Source organism: Herpailurus yagouaroundi, unplaced genomic scaffold (genome assembly GCF_014898765.1).
Source record: "Herpailurus yagouaroundi ecotype Mexico unplaced genomic scaffold, PumYag 166, whole genome shotgun sequence".
Classification (NCBI taxonomy): Eukaryota; Metazoa; Chordata; class Mammalia; order Carnivora; family Felidae; genus Herpailurus; species Herpailurus yagouaroundi.
The window spans coordinates 29,068,003-29,087,593 of record NW_024412407.1 but is presented as its reverse complement, the minus strand read 5'-3'; the positions used below and the strand labels follow the sequence as shown (position 1 = coordinate 29,087,593).

General features: G+C 40.5%; 1 protein-coding gene across 3 annotated transcripts in view; it reads left to right on the top strand.

Annotated features, from left to right (window-relative positions):
• The first annotated feature begins 10,103 nt into the window (after window positions 1-10,103).
• AEBP2 (AE binding protein 2) overlaps window positions 10,104-19,591 on the top strand; it is a 96,559-nt gene continuing 87,071 nt past the window's right edge. Inside the window, exon 1 of one of the 3 annotated variants that reach the window (XM_040488750.1) lies at window positions 10,104-10,814. In XM_040488750.1, the coding sequence (XP_040344684.1) occupies window positions 10,147-10,814 (668 nt within the window). In that variant the 5' untranslated portion in view covers window positions 10,104-10,146. The remainder of the gene's footprint in view (window positions 10,815-19,591) is intronic. The other 2 variants (XM_040488752.1, XM_040488751.1) reach the window with 2 other exon arrangements.

Here is a 19,591-nt window from a genome sequence, read left to right as displayed (position 1 = left end):
AAGCATCCAACTTCAGCTCAGGTCATGATCTCATGGTTCATGAGTTCGAGCCACACGTCAGTCTCTGTGCTGACCGTGCAGAGCCTGCTTCAGATCCTCTGTCCCCCTCTCTCTCTGCCCCTCCCTCACTCTCTGGCTCTCTCTCTCTCCCTCGCTCTCTCTCTCTCTCTCAAAAATAAACACTTTTAAAATAAAAAAAAATTTTGGATGAAAAAGAAAGAAATACTTTGTAAGGACTTGATCATGTTTGTAAACTGAAAAGGAGCAAGTATAGAGGGTGAGATTGAAGACATAGAAGAGGAGATGGAAGCTGATGGGTCAAGATGTAAAGGTTTATCATTTAATGACAAGTAAAGTTGTCTTTAAAAAAAAAAGAGACTCTAGGGTGCCTGGGTGGCTCAGCCAGTTAAGTGTCTGACTTAGGTCATGATCTCACAGTTCCTGAGTTCAAGCCCCACGTTGGCCTCTGTGCTGACAGCTGGAGCCTGGAATCTACTTCTGATTCTGTGTCTCCCTCTCTCTCACTTGTGCGCTCTCTCTCTCTCTCTTCTCTCAAAAATAAATAAACTTAAAAAAAAAAAAGGAGACTCTAGAATATAGTAGCTTGGATAAAATAGACGTTTATTTCTCTACCATGTAGCAGCTTGGTCAGTGTAGACTGGCTGCCAGCTCCAGACGGTGAAGTTACTCAGGGACCTGTATTCCTTCCATATGACTGCTTCCATTACTGCATGTTGAAGTTGGGTCAATGGTACAGCGCTGTTCTAGCACATGGGAAAGGAAGTCAAGAACAATTTAGGTGGAAGTTGTACATATTACCTCTGTTCACATTCTCTTGGTGAGAATTCAGTCATGGAACTAATCTTAACCATTAATACTTCCATAATTCTGTTCAAAATCCTGTACTTTGGGTGGTTTATGTGATACTATGTATGTGCCAACAATGTAAGCTTTAATTCTATAGACTCAATTAATATGCTAAGAAAAAAAAATCCCAGGTCAGTAGTCTTTAGTTAGCAGTCCATCAGAAAGGGGCATACTCCAGAATTTGCTGCCAACATGATCTTTCACTATCAAGATCTCCATAAAGCCTTACTAAATGGCATAATGAATGTTAGAAATGGGTTTTAGATTAGGGAAGCTAGTGATTTGTTAAACAGAATGATGGATGTTTGAGACAGTGAAATTAAAGTTACTCAAGGTATAAGGATTTTATCTATGGTAGTCAGGAGACTTTCCTTATGTTTGTAGGAACAGCAAGTTTTGCTATCTGGTATCTTAGGGATTCCTCATGATGCTTGTCCTAAGCTGTCCTATTCTGAGCTATTTGGATTTCTGATTCTGTGATGGTAACTATAAGGGCACAGAATCCTGCCTCTGAAATGTTTTTGTATTTGTTTTGAGTGTATCTTTCATTCAACCTGTCATCAGAGCACCTACAAGGACAAAGAAATCTGCAATTTTACCTTGCTTACACAACGTGTTATATTTACAGTTCTTTGGAAACTACTGCTCTCTACCTGAAAGGATCCAATATTTGGATTAACAAAATATTGCTTAGGTTAAATAACCGAATGTAAGGGAGCATGAAGGAGCCAAGAGCCCAAGTAGAGGGTGAGGAGAAAAAAAAGACCATATATACATATATGGTCATTTTCCCTCCTCTTTCAGGACACCTAAGAGTTTGCCACAGTAGAGTGCTTAGGCTTACATAGGGAAGGAAAAATGAGTGTGGATATAGATGATTTTATAGGTGAAGGAACAGAAAAAGGAAGACCTCAGTCCTGAGGATCTCAGATTTCTGGGAAATAAGAAACGATATTTGCCTGTTTGTTTATTTTAAATGTTTATTTATTTATTTATTTTCATTTTTTGAGAGGAGTGAAGGGCAGAGGCGGGGGGGGGGGGGAGAGAGAATCCCAAGCAGGGTCCTCACTGTCAGCACAGAGCCTGACATTTGGGCTCACACGCACAAACTGTGATATCATGACCTGAGCTGAAATCAAGAGTGGGATGCTCAACTGATTGAGCCACTGAGGCACCCCTATTTATTTTATTTGTGTATTTGTGTATGTATGTAAGTATTTTTAGTAATCTCTACATCCGACAAGGGGCTTGAATTCACCAACCTGAGATCAAGAGTCACATGATCCAGGGGCACCTGGGCAGCTCAGTCAGTTGGGCGGCTGACTTCAGCTCAGGTCATGATCTCGTGGTTTGTGGGTTCGAGCCCTGTGTTGGACTCTGTGCTGGCAGCTCAGAGCCTGGAGACTGCTTCTGATTCTGTGTCTCCCTCTCTCTCTGCCCCTCCCCCGTTCATGCTCTGTCTCTCTGTCTCAAAAATAAATAAACGTTAAAAAAAAATTAAAAAAAAATTTTTTTACATATTTAATTTTTTAAGAGTTTGTATGAGCAAAATTGATTCCAATCGGGCAGCGCCAAACTGGAAGTAGTTAGGAACGCTATCTAATTTGTTCATTTTACCTGCATTAATTAGGATATTGATTTGGCTGGTTAAAATTTTTTTTTTAATTTACATCCAAGTTAGGTAGCATATAGTGCAATAATGATTTCAGGAATAGAATCCAGTGATCCATCCCTTACATATGACACCCAGTGCTCATCCCATCAAGTGTCCTCCTTAATGCCCCTTGCCCATTTAGCCCATCCCCCCACCTGCAAACCCTCCAGCAACCCTCGGTTTGTTCTCTATATTTAAGAGTCTCTGTTTTGTCCCCCTCCCTGTTTTTATATTTTTGCTTCCCTTCCCTTGTGTTCATTTGTTTTGTGCCTTAAATTCCACATTGGAGTTAAGTCATAAGATATTTGTCTTTCTGTGACTAATTATGCTCAGCATCATACTTTCTAGTTCCACCCATGTTGTTGCAAGGTTTTTTTTTTAATTTTAATTTTTTAAAAGATATTCTGCTATTTATTTATGTATTTATTTAGAGAGAATGAGCAGAGGTGGGGGAGGGGCAGAGAGAAGGAGAGACAGAATCAAGAACTCAAGTACAATGAGATCATGACTGGAGCAGAGATCAAGAGTTGGATGCTTAACTGACTGTGCCACCCAGGTGCCCCTAATTTTTTTTTTAATGTTTACTTATTTATTTTGAGAGAGTGAGAGAGAAAGGAGGGAGAGGGACAGAGGGTGAGAGAGAGAGAGAGAGAGAGACAGAATCCCAAGGAGTCCTTGTGTTGTCACCGCAGAGCTCCATACAGGGCTCCATCTCACAAACTGTGAGATCACAACCTAGGCTGAAATAAAGAGACAGAGGCTTAACCATCTGATCCACTCAGGTGGGCCTGATTTGGCTGGTTTGGAACAGACTAACTACATAAAAAATTTCTTTCTCCCTACAAAAAATCTGAGTTATTAGTCAATGGGAGTGGATGGCACTGTAAAATGATACCCTGATCCCTTCATCCTCATCTAGGGACACAGGTCCCTTCTCTTGTGGCTCTGTTATCCTAGGGTCTGGTTCTGGTATGTGTGGTTGACGCTGGCTCATCCCCGTTCAAGTATATGCCCCAGCCCAAGGACAAGACACAACAAAAGTGTGAGAGGAGGGAGGGCAAGCAGCTTTCTGAGGGAGGATGTGATCCTTCTGCTCCTGGCTCATTAGAACTTAGTCACATGGCCAAATCTAGCTGTAAGAGATGTGGGGAGGTTAATTTTTTATTTTTATTTTCATTTTAGAGAGAGTGTGACAGAGGGAGAGAGAATCCCAAGCAGGCTCCACACTTAGTAGAGCCCTATGCAGGGATTGATCCCATGACCCTGGGATCATGACCTGAGCCCAAATCAAGAGTTGGATGCTCAACCGACTGAACCACCCAGGCACCCCACAAAACTCATTTTTTTTTTAAGTTTATTTATTTATTTTGAGAGAGTGAGCCTGTGAGCACTAGTGGGAGAGGGGCAGAGAGAGAGAGAGATCCCAAGCAGGTTTTGTGCTGTCAGCACAGAGCTGCACTCAGGGCTTGAACTCATGAATCATGAGATCATGACCTGAGCAGAAATCAAGAGTCAGACGCTTAGCTGACTGAGCCACCCAGGTCCCACAAAACACCTTTAAAAATTAATTTGAGGGGCAACTGGCTGGCTCAGTCAGTAGAGCATGTGATTCTTGGTCTTGGGGTCATCAGTTCAAGCCCCACACTGGGAGTGGAGTTTACTTAAAAAAATAATAATTTGAGATAATTTACCAAAAGATGTATAAAGGGCTACAAAGTAGCTATCAAAACAAGTAACAAAATAAGGGAGAAAGGGAAGAACAAAGGGGAAAAAAGTGTATGAGTAAGGTTAGTGGTCAAAATAGATGCCATGCATACTTCAATAAAAGAAGGGGTGGGATACCTTTTTTTGTTTTTTGTTTTGGCTTGAAGCCAAGGTAATTTATCCAAACTGCTGATTTGCTTTTTTAAATATTTCACCCATTATGTATTTTGTTTAGATTTTGCCCTGTCTTCTTAGAGATTTGATGGTCTTGTAAGTTGTATGCTGCAATAACTAACCCAGAAAATTCAAATTTAATAATTGAGAGCATTTTGAACATTGAAAAAAATTATTTGGTTAGCAAGTCAGATGCAAAATACAAAAGAGAGCAAGAAATGTATTTAAGTTATTCACCTTTCACATTGTGCCTACCCATTCACTGATAGCTTATAGGGAAGCATATTTAGTAAATTCCAAATGACTGACTATTCAAAATACCAGACATGCACATGATCTCCTTATTGTGGGAATTTGCCAGCCAAAAGCAGTTGTGTCTCAAAATATACTAACAAATTTTAGCTATAATCTATATATGTATACACAACTATAAAACTGAAAGAAAAAAAAAAGAAAGAAAAATGGGGTGCCTGGGTGGCTCAGTTGGTTAAGTATCCAACTCTTGATTTGGCTCAGGCCATGATCTCATGGTTTGTGAGATCAAGTCCCAAGAGCCTGCTTGGGATTCTTTCTCTTCCTCTCTCTTTGCCACTCCCCTGCACGGGTTCTCTCTCTCTCTCTCAAAATAAATAAACTTAAAAAAAAGACTATGAAAAAACTATAATCATTATTTGGTTGTGTTTTGGTTGGATTGCAATCTACAGGTTGGAAAAGCTTTCATCAGATTTCTAGTTCTTTCCAGCTTTGATCCTATCTTTCCTTCATTCGGTAAGATGTTCTATCATTTCATGTATACTTTAAAAAAATTTTTTTTTTAATGTTTATTCATTTTTGAGAGACAGAGACAGAGTGTGATTGGGGGAGGGGCGCAGAGAGAGGGAGACACAGAATTCAAGAAAGGCTCCAAGCTCCAGAGCTGTCAGCACAGAGCCCGACGGGGGACACAAACCCACAAACCCACGAGATCATGAGCTAAGCCGAAGTTGGACACTTAACTGACTGAGCCACCCAGGCACCCTCATGTATACTATCTTTAGACTCCAAGTCAATCAGAGAATGAAGTCATTATGTTGCTATTGATCTTGCTCACTATGGCAGTACCTACATGCAGAATGAGGAGGCTATAAAGGTGCAAAATGTGTGACAGCTGCATGTTTTAGAGACATCATTTGTCGTTTTCAGAAGTATCTCACGTGTGGTGTAGCAGGAATCTCAGCTTAAATCTAAGCTGGGTCTGTTGCTGGCTTCCAGCATGTCTGGGCATGTCTGGCAAACTGGTGAGGCAGGCCTGAAAGAAACCTGCTGACATGGGGGCTGAAACTGCTTCCTAGAACAGAACTCATTTTAGTGGAAGAGAATGAGACAGAGAAGCTCTATAAGAAAGACTTAGTCATTGGATGGGGAATAATAAATGCAGCTTGGGGTGGCTGTTACTGAAATCTGTCGCCAATCCAAGGCCCATGAAAGCATGTCTGGGTGCCTAAGAGAAACAGAGCTCTGAGTAAAAACATAAAGAGCTATTTCACTGAAAACCTTCTCTGATATTGGGCACAGCAGTCTGCCTCGGGGTTCCCCTAAAACGGGTCCACACAATCATCTCCATTTCTGCAGGCTACACTGTGGCTTTGCCTGCTTTGCCTGTGTCACAGGTCCCAGAATGGAGCCTGCAATGCCTAGAAGAGGCCCCTGGGAGAAGAATGTGTGAGTATATGAAAGACCTCGCACCCCAGAGGCTCCTGGAAAGCCAGAGGGGTCCTTACTTTGTTAGTAGGCTTGGCAGGTAGAAAAGCAGAGGAATTCAAATAACTGCTAATCCAACCCCATTAGTACTGTGGTCGATGGGTTTGAATACTATTCCTAATCAAATAGTTCTTATGCAATGGTGTATTATCTGGTAACTTCTAATATGCATAGAATCACCTATTCTCCTAGCGGGAAGAAGGGAACTATAGAAGCAGTGATTTTCAATCTGCAAAGGACCAGTATTTTTTTTTTTTTCCTTAAATTTAGTGGACTGATACTTTTGCAAAATATAGTAAAAGTGAATTACTAGAATAATAGAATAAACTGGTGACATCAAAACATAAGCCCCATTTTTTTATTATTAGATTCAGTAGGCATAAAATTACTCTGTCAAGTGGTTATAGAAGTTTCCAGAAGCTAATTTCAGTACTTTTCTAGCTACAGACCAGTAACAAATAGTTTATGGAGGTGCACTGGTCGGTAGACAGTGCTTCTGGTGGTCCTATCCACCCACCTCTCACCTGATGCCGCCGGAAGGAAATCCATCATCCACAAGTCTGGCCTCTAGCCACACACTTCAGTGAGTGGGATAATGACACTTTAACATTGTGGTTATGTAGGAGAGTGGCCCTGTTCTAAGGAGATACATGCAGAGTAATGATCTGCAACTAAACCCAGATGGAGAGAGAAAAGGAGAGGGGGTAGAGGTAGGGGTTAGAAGAGAGGAAGGGGGAGGGGTAAAGTGGAGGGGTAAAGAAGAGAGAAGAAGGGGCACCTGGGTGGCTCAGTTGGTTAAGTGTCCAACTCTTGATTTTGGCTGAGGTCATGATCTCCTGGTTTGTGAGTTTGAGTCCCCTATTGGGCTCTGCACTGACAGTATGGAGCCTGCTTGGGATGCTCTGCCTCCCTCTCTCTCAGCCTGTCCCTTGCTCTCTCTCCAAATTAAATAAATAAATTTTAAAAGAGAGAGAGAGAGGAGGAGGGACTGAGAGACAGAGGAACACAGACTGTGCTAAAGTGGCAAAATGTTAATAATTGATGAATCTATACAAATGTATAGTGGTTTATTATTTAATTCTTTGAAATTTTCAGAAAATTTGTAATTAAAAAAAAAAAAAGTCTCTGGGGATGGGTGGGACCTGAACTTTAGCCAGTTCCAAGATAGCTCATTGTATTCTCCAAGTCCAACAAATACTGCAGCTAATGCATTCACTTGTCGCTTTGATACCTGCCATTTCCACATGTTGAATCCCCATTCACTTTCACTCTCTTCACACTTTTCTTCTTATTCCCTATGCATTAGCCACCGTTACAAATAACTTCAATCATATCAGCACATCTTTAAAAAACAAATCTCAGTGTATGTTGTCTTCCAAAGTCAATTTGTTCAAGATTTTATGCAATCTAATCTTAAAGTCTTTTTTAGTTTTCTAGATTGCTTTCTCATGGTTGATTAACACTGTCCAGAATAAATTTTTATGTGTTTCCATGTTTTTATTTCTCAGTCCTAGAATTCCCCCTCACATAGAATTCTATCCATCACTCTTCAAGATTCAGCTCAAATTAATTAAACTTACATGTAGTTATATATGTTACTATACAAATTTGTTCAAATCCTACATCCTTTATGAAGTTTTCCTTGATTAGCTCAGCTAAATGTTAACCCTAATTTCCAGGGTTTAGTACAATGCCTGGCACATACACTTAGTATACACTTTTCAGTTAAACTCTCTGATAGTACTTAATTTACAATATAGGATAGGACATTCCTTGTCTTTCTCAAAGAGTGGCTTTGAGGCTGAAATGTTTGAGGTTAGGATTTTGCATTGTATGTGTGTCTCAAGGTATTTGTAAACCATAATGCCCCATACTATTATTTAAAAATTGTTTGCTTTCCCTTGAGGCAACATATGGAACATATAATAGCTATCCAAAGGCCTAAGGCAGCAGATACAAAACTGGAGTACTCATGGTCTATGAAGACTTTTCAAGATGTGTATGAGTAGGAGACTACTGTTTTAACATAATCAGTTCTCAGATCCTCACTTCTCTCAGGTGGCTGTCTCTAAAAGTGATCTGCCTGAAAGTATGTCTCTGGGGTCAGAGTGTAAAGTTCTTTCCAGCCTTCCTTATCCCAACCGCCCCTCCCCGACTTTAAAAAAAGAAAGGCATAATTCTTCCCCATCCCAAATTTTACCTAGGTGCAATACCCTGGGGCGGGGTGGGGATGGGGGAGCAAAAAATCTCTAGGACATCAGAAAAGGAACAATTGACTGGTAAATGAGAATGGGTAACACATCCTTTACAAGTCTCCTGGTTTCAGGTTACTTGCTTTCAACAAAGTTTATAAACTAATAAGAGCTGTCAGCTGACCATTTTTGTTAGGGGTACCTGGGTGGCTCAGTCGGTTAGTCTCTGACTGGCTTAGGTCATGACCTCTAGGCTCAGGAGTTCAAACCCCACATCAGTTACTCTGCTGTCAGCACAGAGCCTGTTTCAGATCCTCTGTCCCCCTCTCTCTGTCCCTCCCCTGCCTGTGCTCTCTCAGAAATAAATAAAACATTTAATAAAAAATGAAAGTACTTTTTGTTAGATCTTTATGTAATTTTTTTTTTTTTTTTTTTGGTATATAACTTGGAAAGGGTTCAAAGATTCGAGTGGCATTACTAAAAACTCCATTCATTTTCATCCACTCATTTTTGGAAACAAGTTTCTTCAATGCATGCATCCATGGAATTGAAAACTTGGAATAGAATTGATGCTGAACTTGTTCTCATTCTAGTAATTACTCATCCACCAATAAAATAGACTAGTTGGAACTAGGAGTTCCATCTCTGTAAGATGCATTTCCAACAAAATTTAACTTTTGTGTTTAATACTTACATACATGTAAGTATTTAAAATATGTGTTTTGATCAATTGAAATAATAAGATTTAGGATTTTATAACAGGAAATTAAAAAACCCTTAAGTTTCAATTTATTTCATTTTATTACAAGGAAATATAAGATGATCAATACAATAGTTCAAATAGGACATTCATTATTAGTATAAAATTCTGAAGGGGATACCGAATATAAAAGAGTTCCAGAAGATAAAGGAAGGATGGAAATTAACCAAGTAGAAAAGAAACTGTATTTTAAAAAGTGGATATTGGTGGATATTAAGTCCCTGCAGTATTTAGAGTTCATTGGCTACATTTAAAAGTGTGACAGTTATAAAATATTTATAACAAGCTGAAGAAAAATGTATATTTATTTTTAAACTATATTAAGGATGTACAAAATTGTTTTACAGGACTCCTGAGCTAACAAGTTTGAAGATCTTGAACATAAGACACATTAGCTCTGATACTGATTTAACCATTTCTTGGGGTATTCAAACGAAGGTTGGACCAAAACCTGTGGCTGCCCGTATGGATTTAGTACTTTGCATTGTATTACTTATTTTTATCCATTTTAAAGATCTCTCCTCGTAGATTACAAGCTCTCAGAAGCCCAGGGCTCATTGCCTGGCTCACTGCCGGTACCCAGGGGCACTCCCCAAACATCCCCGGAATGAATGACTTTATCGTGAGAACTCAGACGGCTGTTAAAATCCCCGGCTAGCACTCAAGCTTTCGTTCTGCGTGTCCTGGCGGCTGCGAGGAAGGGGAAGGCGTGGGAAGGCCCCAAAGAAACTCTGAGGGCTCGGCGGATCCGGGCGGGTGCCGGGCGGGTACACGGGTGGGGGCGCGGGCGCGGAATCCGCGGCCCGGGGGAGGCGCTACCTCGTGCCGCCGCGCAGGCGCGCAACCGTCTCCGCGTGAATGCGCGCAGTCGCGCGCCTGTCCCCGCGCGGGCTCCGTAGCGCGTGTGTAGGCTGACGCAGCTCGCGGGCCCTCCTCCTGCTCTGCAGCGGCGTCGGCGGAGTTTTGGGCGTTTGGGAGGGGGCGAGGGAGCTCGAGTCGGGAGAGGGAGGCGGCGGCGGCGGCGGGGAGGAGGAGGAGGAGGAGCAGGCGCCGCCATGGCCGCCGCTATCACCGACATGGCCGACCTGGAGGAGCTCTCTCGCCTGAGCCCTCTGCCCCCCGGCAGCCCTGGCCCGGCGGCGCGGGGCCGGGCTGAGCCCCCCGAGGAGGAGGAGGAAGAAGAGGAGGAGGAAGAGGAGGCCGAGGCCGAGGCGGTGGCTGTGCTGCTGTTGAACGGCGGCGGCGGCGGTGGGGGCGGCGGCGGTGGCGGCGGAGTGGGGGGCGGCGAGGCGGAGACGATGTCGGAGCCGAGCCCCGAGAGCGCCAGCCAGGCCGGGGAGGACGAGGACGAAGAAGAGGACGAGGAGGAGGAGGACGAGAGCAGCAGCAGCGGCGGGGGCGAGGAGGAGAGTAGCGCCGAGAGCTTGGTGGGCAGCAGCGGCGGGAGCAGCAGCGACGAGACGCGCTCGCTCAGCCCCGGCGCCGCCAGCAGCAGCAGCGGGGATGGGGACGGCAAGGAGGGCCTGGAGGAACCCAAGGGACCGCGGGGCAGCCAGGGCGGCGGCGGGGGCGGCAGCAGTAGCAGCAGCGTCGTCTCTAGTGGCGGCGATGAGGGCTACGGGACCGGGGGTGGCGGAAGCAGCGCGACCTCCGGGGGCCGGCGAGGCAGCTTGGAGATGTCGTCGGATGGGGAACCCCTGAGCCGCATGGACTCGGAGGACAGGTCAGTGCACTGAAGCGTTTTCCCTTCCCTTCCTCCTTTTGCACTCATGGGCCCCTCAGAGGGGGCCGAGGGGACTTTTTGCTGAGATCTCCCCGCTCCCCAAATCTTCAGCCCTTCCCCCAGGTTCTCAACTCGCAAATCTCTCCTGGTCGCCGCGCCCCTCTCGCTGCGGATAGCCGCTTCCAACTCTCAAACCATTTCCCCCCAACTCTCCTTTCCCCGCCCTCTTTCCCCTCGGCTCTACACTCTTTACGAACGTAAGGACAGCTCTAACTCCGAAACAATCCTCAAAGTAGGCCCAGATCCTCTGGCAGGGCTTAATAGGGTCTTGATGTACACACCTCAGTACACAAGGTTAGCTTCATCCAACCGTGTTCGCGAACACTTGTCAGAACTATAATTGACAAGTGTTTTCCAACATGGCTGGTCTCGCCTGGATTTAACAGAACTTCCTTGTTCGGGGAGGAGACCCCAACTATCACTTTTCGCTACTTAATAGGGAAAAGACTAGTCTTTTATATTTAATCAGTGCTTCTTAAATTCCTCATGTGTGGTCATTAATATGATCTCCATACTGATTTTAGTAGCTTCTATTTGTGATCAAACCTGGGAGAAAGTTTAAAACAAGTATAAATTATTGTAGAAAAGAATAATGAGCTGATATCCTTTAAAGTAATTTTACGGAATCAAAGAGTTGGAATCATAATAAAATACAGTCTGGAAGGAAACACTATTAGTGTGTGGTTTATAATCTTTATATAGTAGTGCTTTAACATGGATGTCATGATTTTAGAGGATAATATTTAAAGTCATGTATTGGAGAGCTCGCTGAAGAAAGTAACATTTTTTTAAAGCTTGTGAGAAATAACGTGGATACCAACAAAAATAAGCTTCATTTTTTCAAGACATTAAAATTTATTAGTATGTTTCAGTTGTTATTACTTTTGATCACTTTGGAAACTAATTGGTTTTTAATGTACTTTTTTAAGCACAGAGAACCATGTCATGTATGTTCTGCTTCTAAAGTATACTAGCATGTATTTTGACCATCTAGTATTTTGATGAACAGTAGAATTTTTAACAATCCATATTGATTTGGCTTGAAAAGCTTTATTCTAAAGTTCTAGAAATTCTGATTGGTAACTGATAAAAAGACCATTTTGGTTCATATTTAATATTATAAGGAATACCAAGCTTTAAATATTATGAAAATACAGCTTTAGATACAGCTAGTGAGGAAAACATCTTGGATGGGCTAAAATAGACTACAAAAATTGTACTAAACTACATAGGCATGGCAGGAAGGAGAATGTCTTCAAGACCACTAAAAATTGATGAGAACCACACAATGAAGTATATGTTATTAATCATTTTATTATATCCTCTTTCATTGGTACCAGTAGACGTTTGAAAGTTGATATTAGTTTATACAGTTAGCATCTACCATAGTTCTTCCATTTATCTAGAGTGCGGACACACACACACACACACACACTTAGTACTGCACAATTTAAATATCTCCGCCTCATTCGCACAACTCTGGTGCAAGACAGGTATTATTTTGACTTCCATTTAACAGATGAAGAAGCAAGTTGAGTGTCTTACTCAAAACAGTAAGTATAGAATGCAGGTGGTAGAGCTGGATCTGAATAAAGTACATTATCAAGTCCCCTGCTATTTCCATTTCACAAGAGTAAAAATACTTCACCTTAAATAGCAAGGTGTATGTGTCAGGATTTTTTTTTTCTTCATCTTGTTTTTTTTTTTTTTTTTTTTTTTTAAATATCTGTCTACTACATCCCTTTAGGGGATGATGGTTGGTCAAGTAGTATTTCAGGAAGTGGAGTTTTGACTTCATATTTGTAAGGTATACACTGGAATATCTAATTTTACATCATATTTCAGAGTAAGGAGTAAGAGATATTAGAGCCACAAGTCCAAATAAGGTTCAGACCTGATAATCAAACATACTTGGTTTTCTTAATGCTTGAACATAAGAGACTACAAAATATCGTAATCATTTTACTGTTTCAAGTAATCATTTTACTGTTTCAAGGTAATAAATTTATCACTTGTATGAAAAAGCTTTACTGGTGAAGCTGGTTATGGTGGTCTTGATAATCTTAATTCTGAAATGACCCCTTGTTGCCTTTTAAGTTTTTTTTTTTTAAGAGTCCTTTTAAATTTGGGAAGGAATCATAGTTCTTATGAACTGTCCTGCAGATTACACTAATCTATGTGGATTTTATAAATTGATTTCATGGTAGGAGGTGTATATTTTTGTAACCGATGGAAAGATATTGTGGTTTTAAAGTGCTTTTAAAAAACTTGAGGCATTCCTATCAAAATGATTTTATCATTAGAATTTACTGTTTCTTTTAGAATGCCATTCAGTTTTTCTCACTTTGAAATGAGATCATGCTTTTGAGTTTATCTAGCATACTTTAGAATTTGTTGAAATATCTTAAATATTTTTGACTGTAAGTGCTTCTTTTTAAGAAACATTTAGATATAAAGACTTAGATATGAAAGCTCATGATCCAAAGTGTCAGTCTACAAGTGTGTACTCTAAGTGTTGTGTGGTGAAAAGTGACTAATTTATAAAATGAATAAATGACACTTGGTACAAAAACATTGGTTATTTTCCCTGTGAGAAAGTTATTCAAAACCAGAGTAAGTGTGTTATTAGTGTGTTTATTTTGATAAAGTTAGAAAAAGAAATGTAATTTCTTTTCTTTGGAGGAATATTGAGCTGTGCAAGACCATTAAAAACTAGTTTCTCTTTTACTTTGAACCTAAGCTTAAGTACTTTTTAAAAAATTACCACTTAAAAATTATAACCTTTTGGGTTACTTTAGAGGCTAATTAATGTTTAAATAGAATTTTAGAATTTAAAATGTCTCTGAAATTTTTTTAGTTGACAAATTTTAGCTATTGAGTCAGATTATACAGTGAAAATATTCTTACCTTCTTATCTGTATAAGTGAACTGATAATAACTTTTTTGTGGTTGTCTTTTTGTATATATGTCTCTCTATATATATTTTCAACTAGAATAGAAACCATGACTTATTTTGAAAAAGCCAATACTACTTTTCAGCCACTTTTATCAGCCTTTCTGGGTAAGTCCAGATGTCAAGTAAAAGGGCATGTGTAAGGATGGGATGATAGGGAAGGGCATATAGTTTGAAACTTAATGATCAGGAAGGCCAGAGGCCCTTACCATTTTGTGGATCAAAATTTGGAATCCCAGCCTTACAGGTTGCAAACTTTGAGGTATAACTAACATTGCTCAGATGCTGGTGAGATAGACCTATATTGCCCAATTTCTCATTAGTATGATTTGGAAGATCTTATGACATAGAGGCTACCCAGTCATTCATTCTTTCATTTATTTAGTTCTGAGAGATAACCTGAGTGTGTGTGTGGGGGGCAAAACGAGAGGGAGAGACAATCTCAAGCAGGCTCCACAGTGTCAGCCCAGAGCCCAATGTGGGGCTCTTCTCTGTCTCTCATGACCAACCATGAGATCATGACTTGAGCAGAAATTAAGAGTTGGACACTTAACCGACTGAGCCACCCAGGTGCCCCTTGGACTTCTTTTTAAAAAAAAATATTTATTTTGAGAGAGGGCTTGTGCAAGTGAGTGGGGAGGGGCAGAGAAAGAGAGAATCCCAAGTAGGCTCCATGCTGCCAGTGCGGAGCCCCACAAGGGCCTCCATCTTAAGAACCATGACATTGGGACCTGAGCTGAAGAGTCAGATGCTTAACCAACTGAACTACCCAGGTGTCTCCATGATGAACTTTCAGTATTTGCCGCTTCAACTCTGAAGCAGCTGTCTATAGGCTCTGAAATCATTCTTTAAGCTACCTTTTTATTTTGATTAGGGAAAGAAGCTTGTAGTAGCTCTCAGTTTTCATTGATAATCTGCAACTCTCAGTTAAGGAAGGTATGGCTCTGTGCCAAAAACAAACCATGAAAAAAACTAGACTTCAGGGTTGAATTTATGGAGAGATTCTAAGGGGCCATTTTACTTTTAAGAAACATAAAGACTACTATGTTTAGTCACTTAGAGAATCCTGTGTGTAAGTTGACTTACTAACCAAACAGGTATTTACTATGTGCAGGACTCTTTACTGAGTATTGTGGAAGATGGGAGGAAAAAATACTTCCCACTTCATGTTGCATATTGTTGTGAGACTTAATTCCAACTGTAGGTTTTGCTCTAGTTCCTAGCACAAAACTTCATTGGCTCTAATGTAAACAAAGTCAAATTTCACACCTTGCCAATTGTATTAGCTGTTTATTGCCGTGTAATAAATTTGTCTCAACTTTAGCAACTTCAGGGAACAGAATTTCTTACCACGTGTGGTTTCTGAGAGGAGTGGATAGGCTTAACTGGGTGGTTCTGGCTCAGGGTTTCATGAGGTTGCAGTGAAAATGTTGGCCAGCATTGCAGTCATCTGAAGACTTGACTGGGGCTAGAAAAGTGTTTCCAAGATGGCTCACTTATTGTAGCACTTGGCAGGATGCTTCAGTTACTCACCAAGTCAATATCTGTTTGTGTGTGCTCCTGACATAGCAGCTATTTTCCCTCAGAGTAAGTGATCTGAGACAGCAGGAAGAAGCCACAAAGGCTTTTTATGACCTAAATATACCTGCTTATGTTTTATTCTTCCTGTCTTTTTATTCAGCAGAGAAGTTTTTCCTATTTTTCTTTTCATTCATACCTTGTTACACAATAATTCTTTCAGATTTTTTCACTGAGGCCACCTTTTAAAACCCATCAAAATGCCACAACGAATCCTTTCCTGGTTTTCATTTCTTTTTCCTTTTAGTTCTCACATATGTATTTTTTGTCTTTTTTCTCTCCCAGCCTATGGCTCTATTCTATAGGTGGAGAGGTGTAGAATATTTCAGTATTAAGAGCATGTAATCTGAGTTAAAGGAAACAATTCAGATCTTTGTATTATGATTTTAAGTAATATCTTTGAGTCTTAGTTTCTTAACTGTGAAGAAAGTTTAGCTTTTACTGTGAAGATTTTAAGAGTCCTGTGAAATTTTCTGAAGAATCCATGCTATTTGAATGCTTGCTTTATCCTTTTTTGTTGTACAGTGGTATTTTTGAGAACAGGGACAGTTCAGTTCATTTAGATCTTTATTGTGTCTAAACACAGTATCTTGGATATAGTGGGTACTCAGTTATTATAATTAAATGGAAATGCCAACAATAGAATTTGTATAAATAAAGGAGACTATAAACTGAGGGCTAGGAATTAGTGCCTTTGGTTGGATCATTGTATTGTGGTATTGATAAATTTAAAAGGGTATTGGGTCAGTGTACTCCAGTAAGGCCATTGAGGTCATATGCAAAATTTTATGTGTCTCTGAGAAGATGTCAACAACTTCTATCAGCTTTTCAAAAGAGTTTGGTCTAGGTTAAGAACTACTGCTGGCTCAGTTGGTAGAACATATGACTCTTGATCTCAGGATTGTAAGTTCAAGGCCCATGTTGGGACTAGGGTTTACTTTACCAACCCCCCCCCCCCCAAAAAAAAAAACCCTGCCAACTTAGAGGAGGTCCAGAGGTGCATGATAAATGTTTATTAAGTGATCGGACAATTCTGAAATTGTGAATTTTTATAAAACACGTTTTTATAAATGAGTATGAGTATGGAAAATCCAAAATGGATAGTCACCAGAGGGTTTTTTCCAAATCATTGTTAAGGCATTTATTGTATAAAAATGCTTAACATTTTATTAAAGTTAAATGGAAATTTTGAAGTTAAGGAGAAAGTATAAGGAGTAGTGGTTTAAGTCTGTGATTTGAGTCTGAATGTGTGGTTTGAATTCTGGCTCTCACTTAAACTGGTGACTATGAGACCTCACGAGGAGGGGAGACAGACTGCACAAATGAACTAGAAATAGCTAGTAATGATCTTTTGTTGTTATGAAGCAGTATAAGATCTGAATGCCAAAAAGTGCCAGACCAGCTGTTAAATGTGTGGCAAGTATCTGTAAATGAGTGCTGCAGAAACTTGCAAAAGGAAATGCCAGGTCAAATATTTCATTACAAAATCTACATTTTATTTTTTTTTTAATTTTTTTTTTCAACGTTTTTATTTATTTTTGGGACAGAGAGAGACAGAGCATGAACGGGGGAGGGGCAGAGAGAGAGGGAGACACAGAATCGGAAACAGGCTCCAGGCTCTGAGCCATCAGCCCAGAGCCCGACGCGGGGCTCAAACTCCCGGACCGCGAGATCGTGACCTGGCTGAAGTCGGACGCTCAACCGACTGCGCCACCCAGGCGCCCCACCAAATCTACATTTTAATCAGCTTTCTTTAACATGTATATCTATTCAGTGGTTGACCTAAAAGGCCTCAATACTTTTTAATATGTAAGCGAAGCTGCTGACCTATTACTAAAAGTCTTTGGGGTATGTTTTCTAGTAATGGTAATGGATTTGCAGTGATCTAACCACATGTTGAGTTCATTTTTATGACTGATAGTTTGCTTTTGTGAAAATAGTGGTTATATTGGCCTTAGAACTAAATGGACAATTTTGGGCATGGATCAGAGGGATGGATAGATGTTTAAAAAAAAAAAAATCACATTTTGAGCATTTACTCTGGTAGTTAGCATGGTGCTCTGTTTAGTGATAAGAGAGAAATGTGATAGCGCCTCCCCAGATACTTCGTTTTTATTTTAATTTAATTTAATTTTATTTTAAAGTAGTCTCCATGCCCAGTGTGGGGCTTGAACTCACTACCTTGAGATTAAGAGTCCCCTGCTGGGCAGACTGAGCCAGCCAGGCACCCCTAGATACTTAGTTTTTAATGAGAAGACTAAAAAGATGACTCCGTTGTTTTTCCTAGTTTTTCTGTAAATTGTTTGTGACACAGTACATTAAAATAAAAACTGGAGAGTATTGTAGTCAGTGATTAAAGTTTTGGTGGGGAGAGGGCTGAGTTTTAGGGTTAGGTGAGTGATGAGAAATTTTTAGAAAGCCTAAATGAAACAGAAAAGAAAGAGCCCACCATGTTCACGAGGCTTTCTGCCTAGATCAGAGGATTCACATTGGAACTGAGAAATAAGAATGGCTAAAGTGAGATTTTATATGCCAACACAGATATGGGCATTTTGTCAGTATAGGTTTGTGAATCAGATTCTTTTTCCTCACCCCAACTTCTGTTTTTGTCAATCCTAGTCACATTCAGATCTTATCTCAAGCATTTTCTCAGGCAAACTATTCCTGATTCTATGTTAGTCACATTGCTAGCATTCCCAGGTTCTTCCTTGACCTTGTTAACAATTTTATTATTTACTGTTTATCTCTCCTGCTAGAATGTATGCTCCCTGAGAATAGGAATTGTGTCTCTTTTTTTTTTTTTTTAATTTTTTTTTCAACGTTTTTATTTTATTTTTGGGACAGAGAGAGACAGAGCATGAACGGGGGAGGGGCAGAGAGAGAGGGAGACACAGAATCGGAAACAGGCTCCAGGCTCTGAGCCATCAGCCCAGAGCCCGACGCGGGTCTCGAACTCACGGACCGTGAGATCGTGACCTGGCTGAAGTCGGACGCTCAACCGACTGCGCCACCCAGGCGCCCCAGGAATTGTGTCTCTTGATGATTGTTCTATTCACAGCACCTGGCACAGTGCCTGATGCTGATTTTAGGTTTTTTTTTTAAGATTTTATTTATTTACTAAAAATTTTTCTTTTTATTTTAGAGAGAGAGAGAGTGAGCAGTGCGGGGGTGAGGGAGAGGAGCAGAGGGAGAGAGAGAGAATCCCAAGCAGGTTGTACCCTGAGCAGTTCCCATGATGCTGGGATCGTGACCTGAGCCAAAATCATGCCCCTGACTGAGCCACCCAGGTGCCCCAAGATTTTATTTTTAAGTAATCTCTACAGACCTAACATAGGGATCGAATTTATGTAACCCTGAGATCAAGAGTCACATGCTCTACTGACTGAGGCAGCCAGGTGCCTCTTAGGTATTCTTGAATGTATTTTGGATGAATGATGAAACTGCTGTGTTAAAGGAAAATGTGGCAAAGGTTGGAAATTTTGGGAGCTGGGAGACCAATTAGGAAATAGTAGGAATAGTACAGGTGTGAACTGAAGAGATTTGAGCTGGGGTAGAAGTTGGAGGAAAAGTCATGCTTGGGAAACAGAATCAAAGGAAAGAAAAGCTAATTTCCTGAGTGTCCTGTAAGAAAAATATTATTATTTCTGAGTAAAAAGCTTTTTTCTTGAGGATTTCTTTGGAACAATAGCTTGCTTACTTTTCCAGACATATCCAGCACTAAAATAACTAAAAGAAAAGTTGGGTAGTGAAAGAGCATGAACCTTAAGTTAGAAGGAATTATAATTTAACTTCTTAGAGGTTGTTTCCTGCCTGCAAAATAGAATACCTTCGTGTTGTGATTAAATGAGATGGAATATGTAAAGGGCCTAGGGCTCTATTTAATTCAGAGAGTCATTTATCCTTCCCTTTCTCATGCCTAGAGATGTGAAAACAAAACTCTGGTGAAAATAAGTGATTGAAATTGTAGTACTGGCTTTACTAGAGACTGCTTGTAATCATTTCATTTCTTTGAACTTCAGATTGATTCTTTTTCTTAAAAGTGAGGGTTTAAACAACATAAAATAATTTGGAGCTCAAATACGATAATTCAGATGTAGACTTGGCAAATATTCTCTTTTATCCTTTAGACAAACCCAGAATATTGCAAGCATGGCTTTGCTTTATCCAGGATCTCAAAGATACTTTA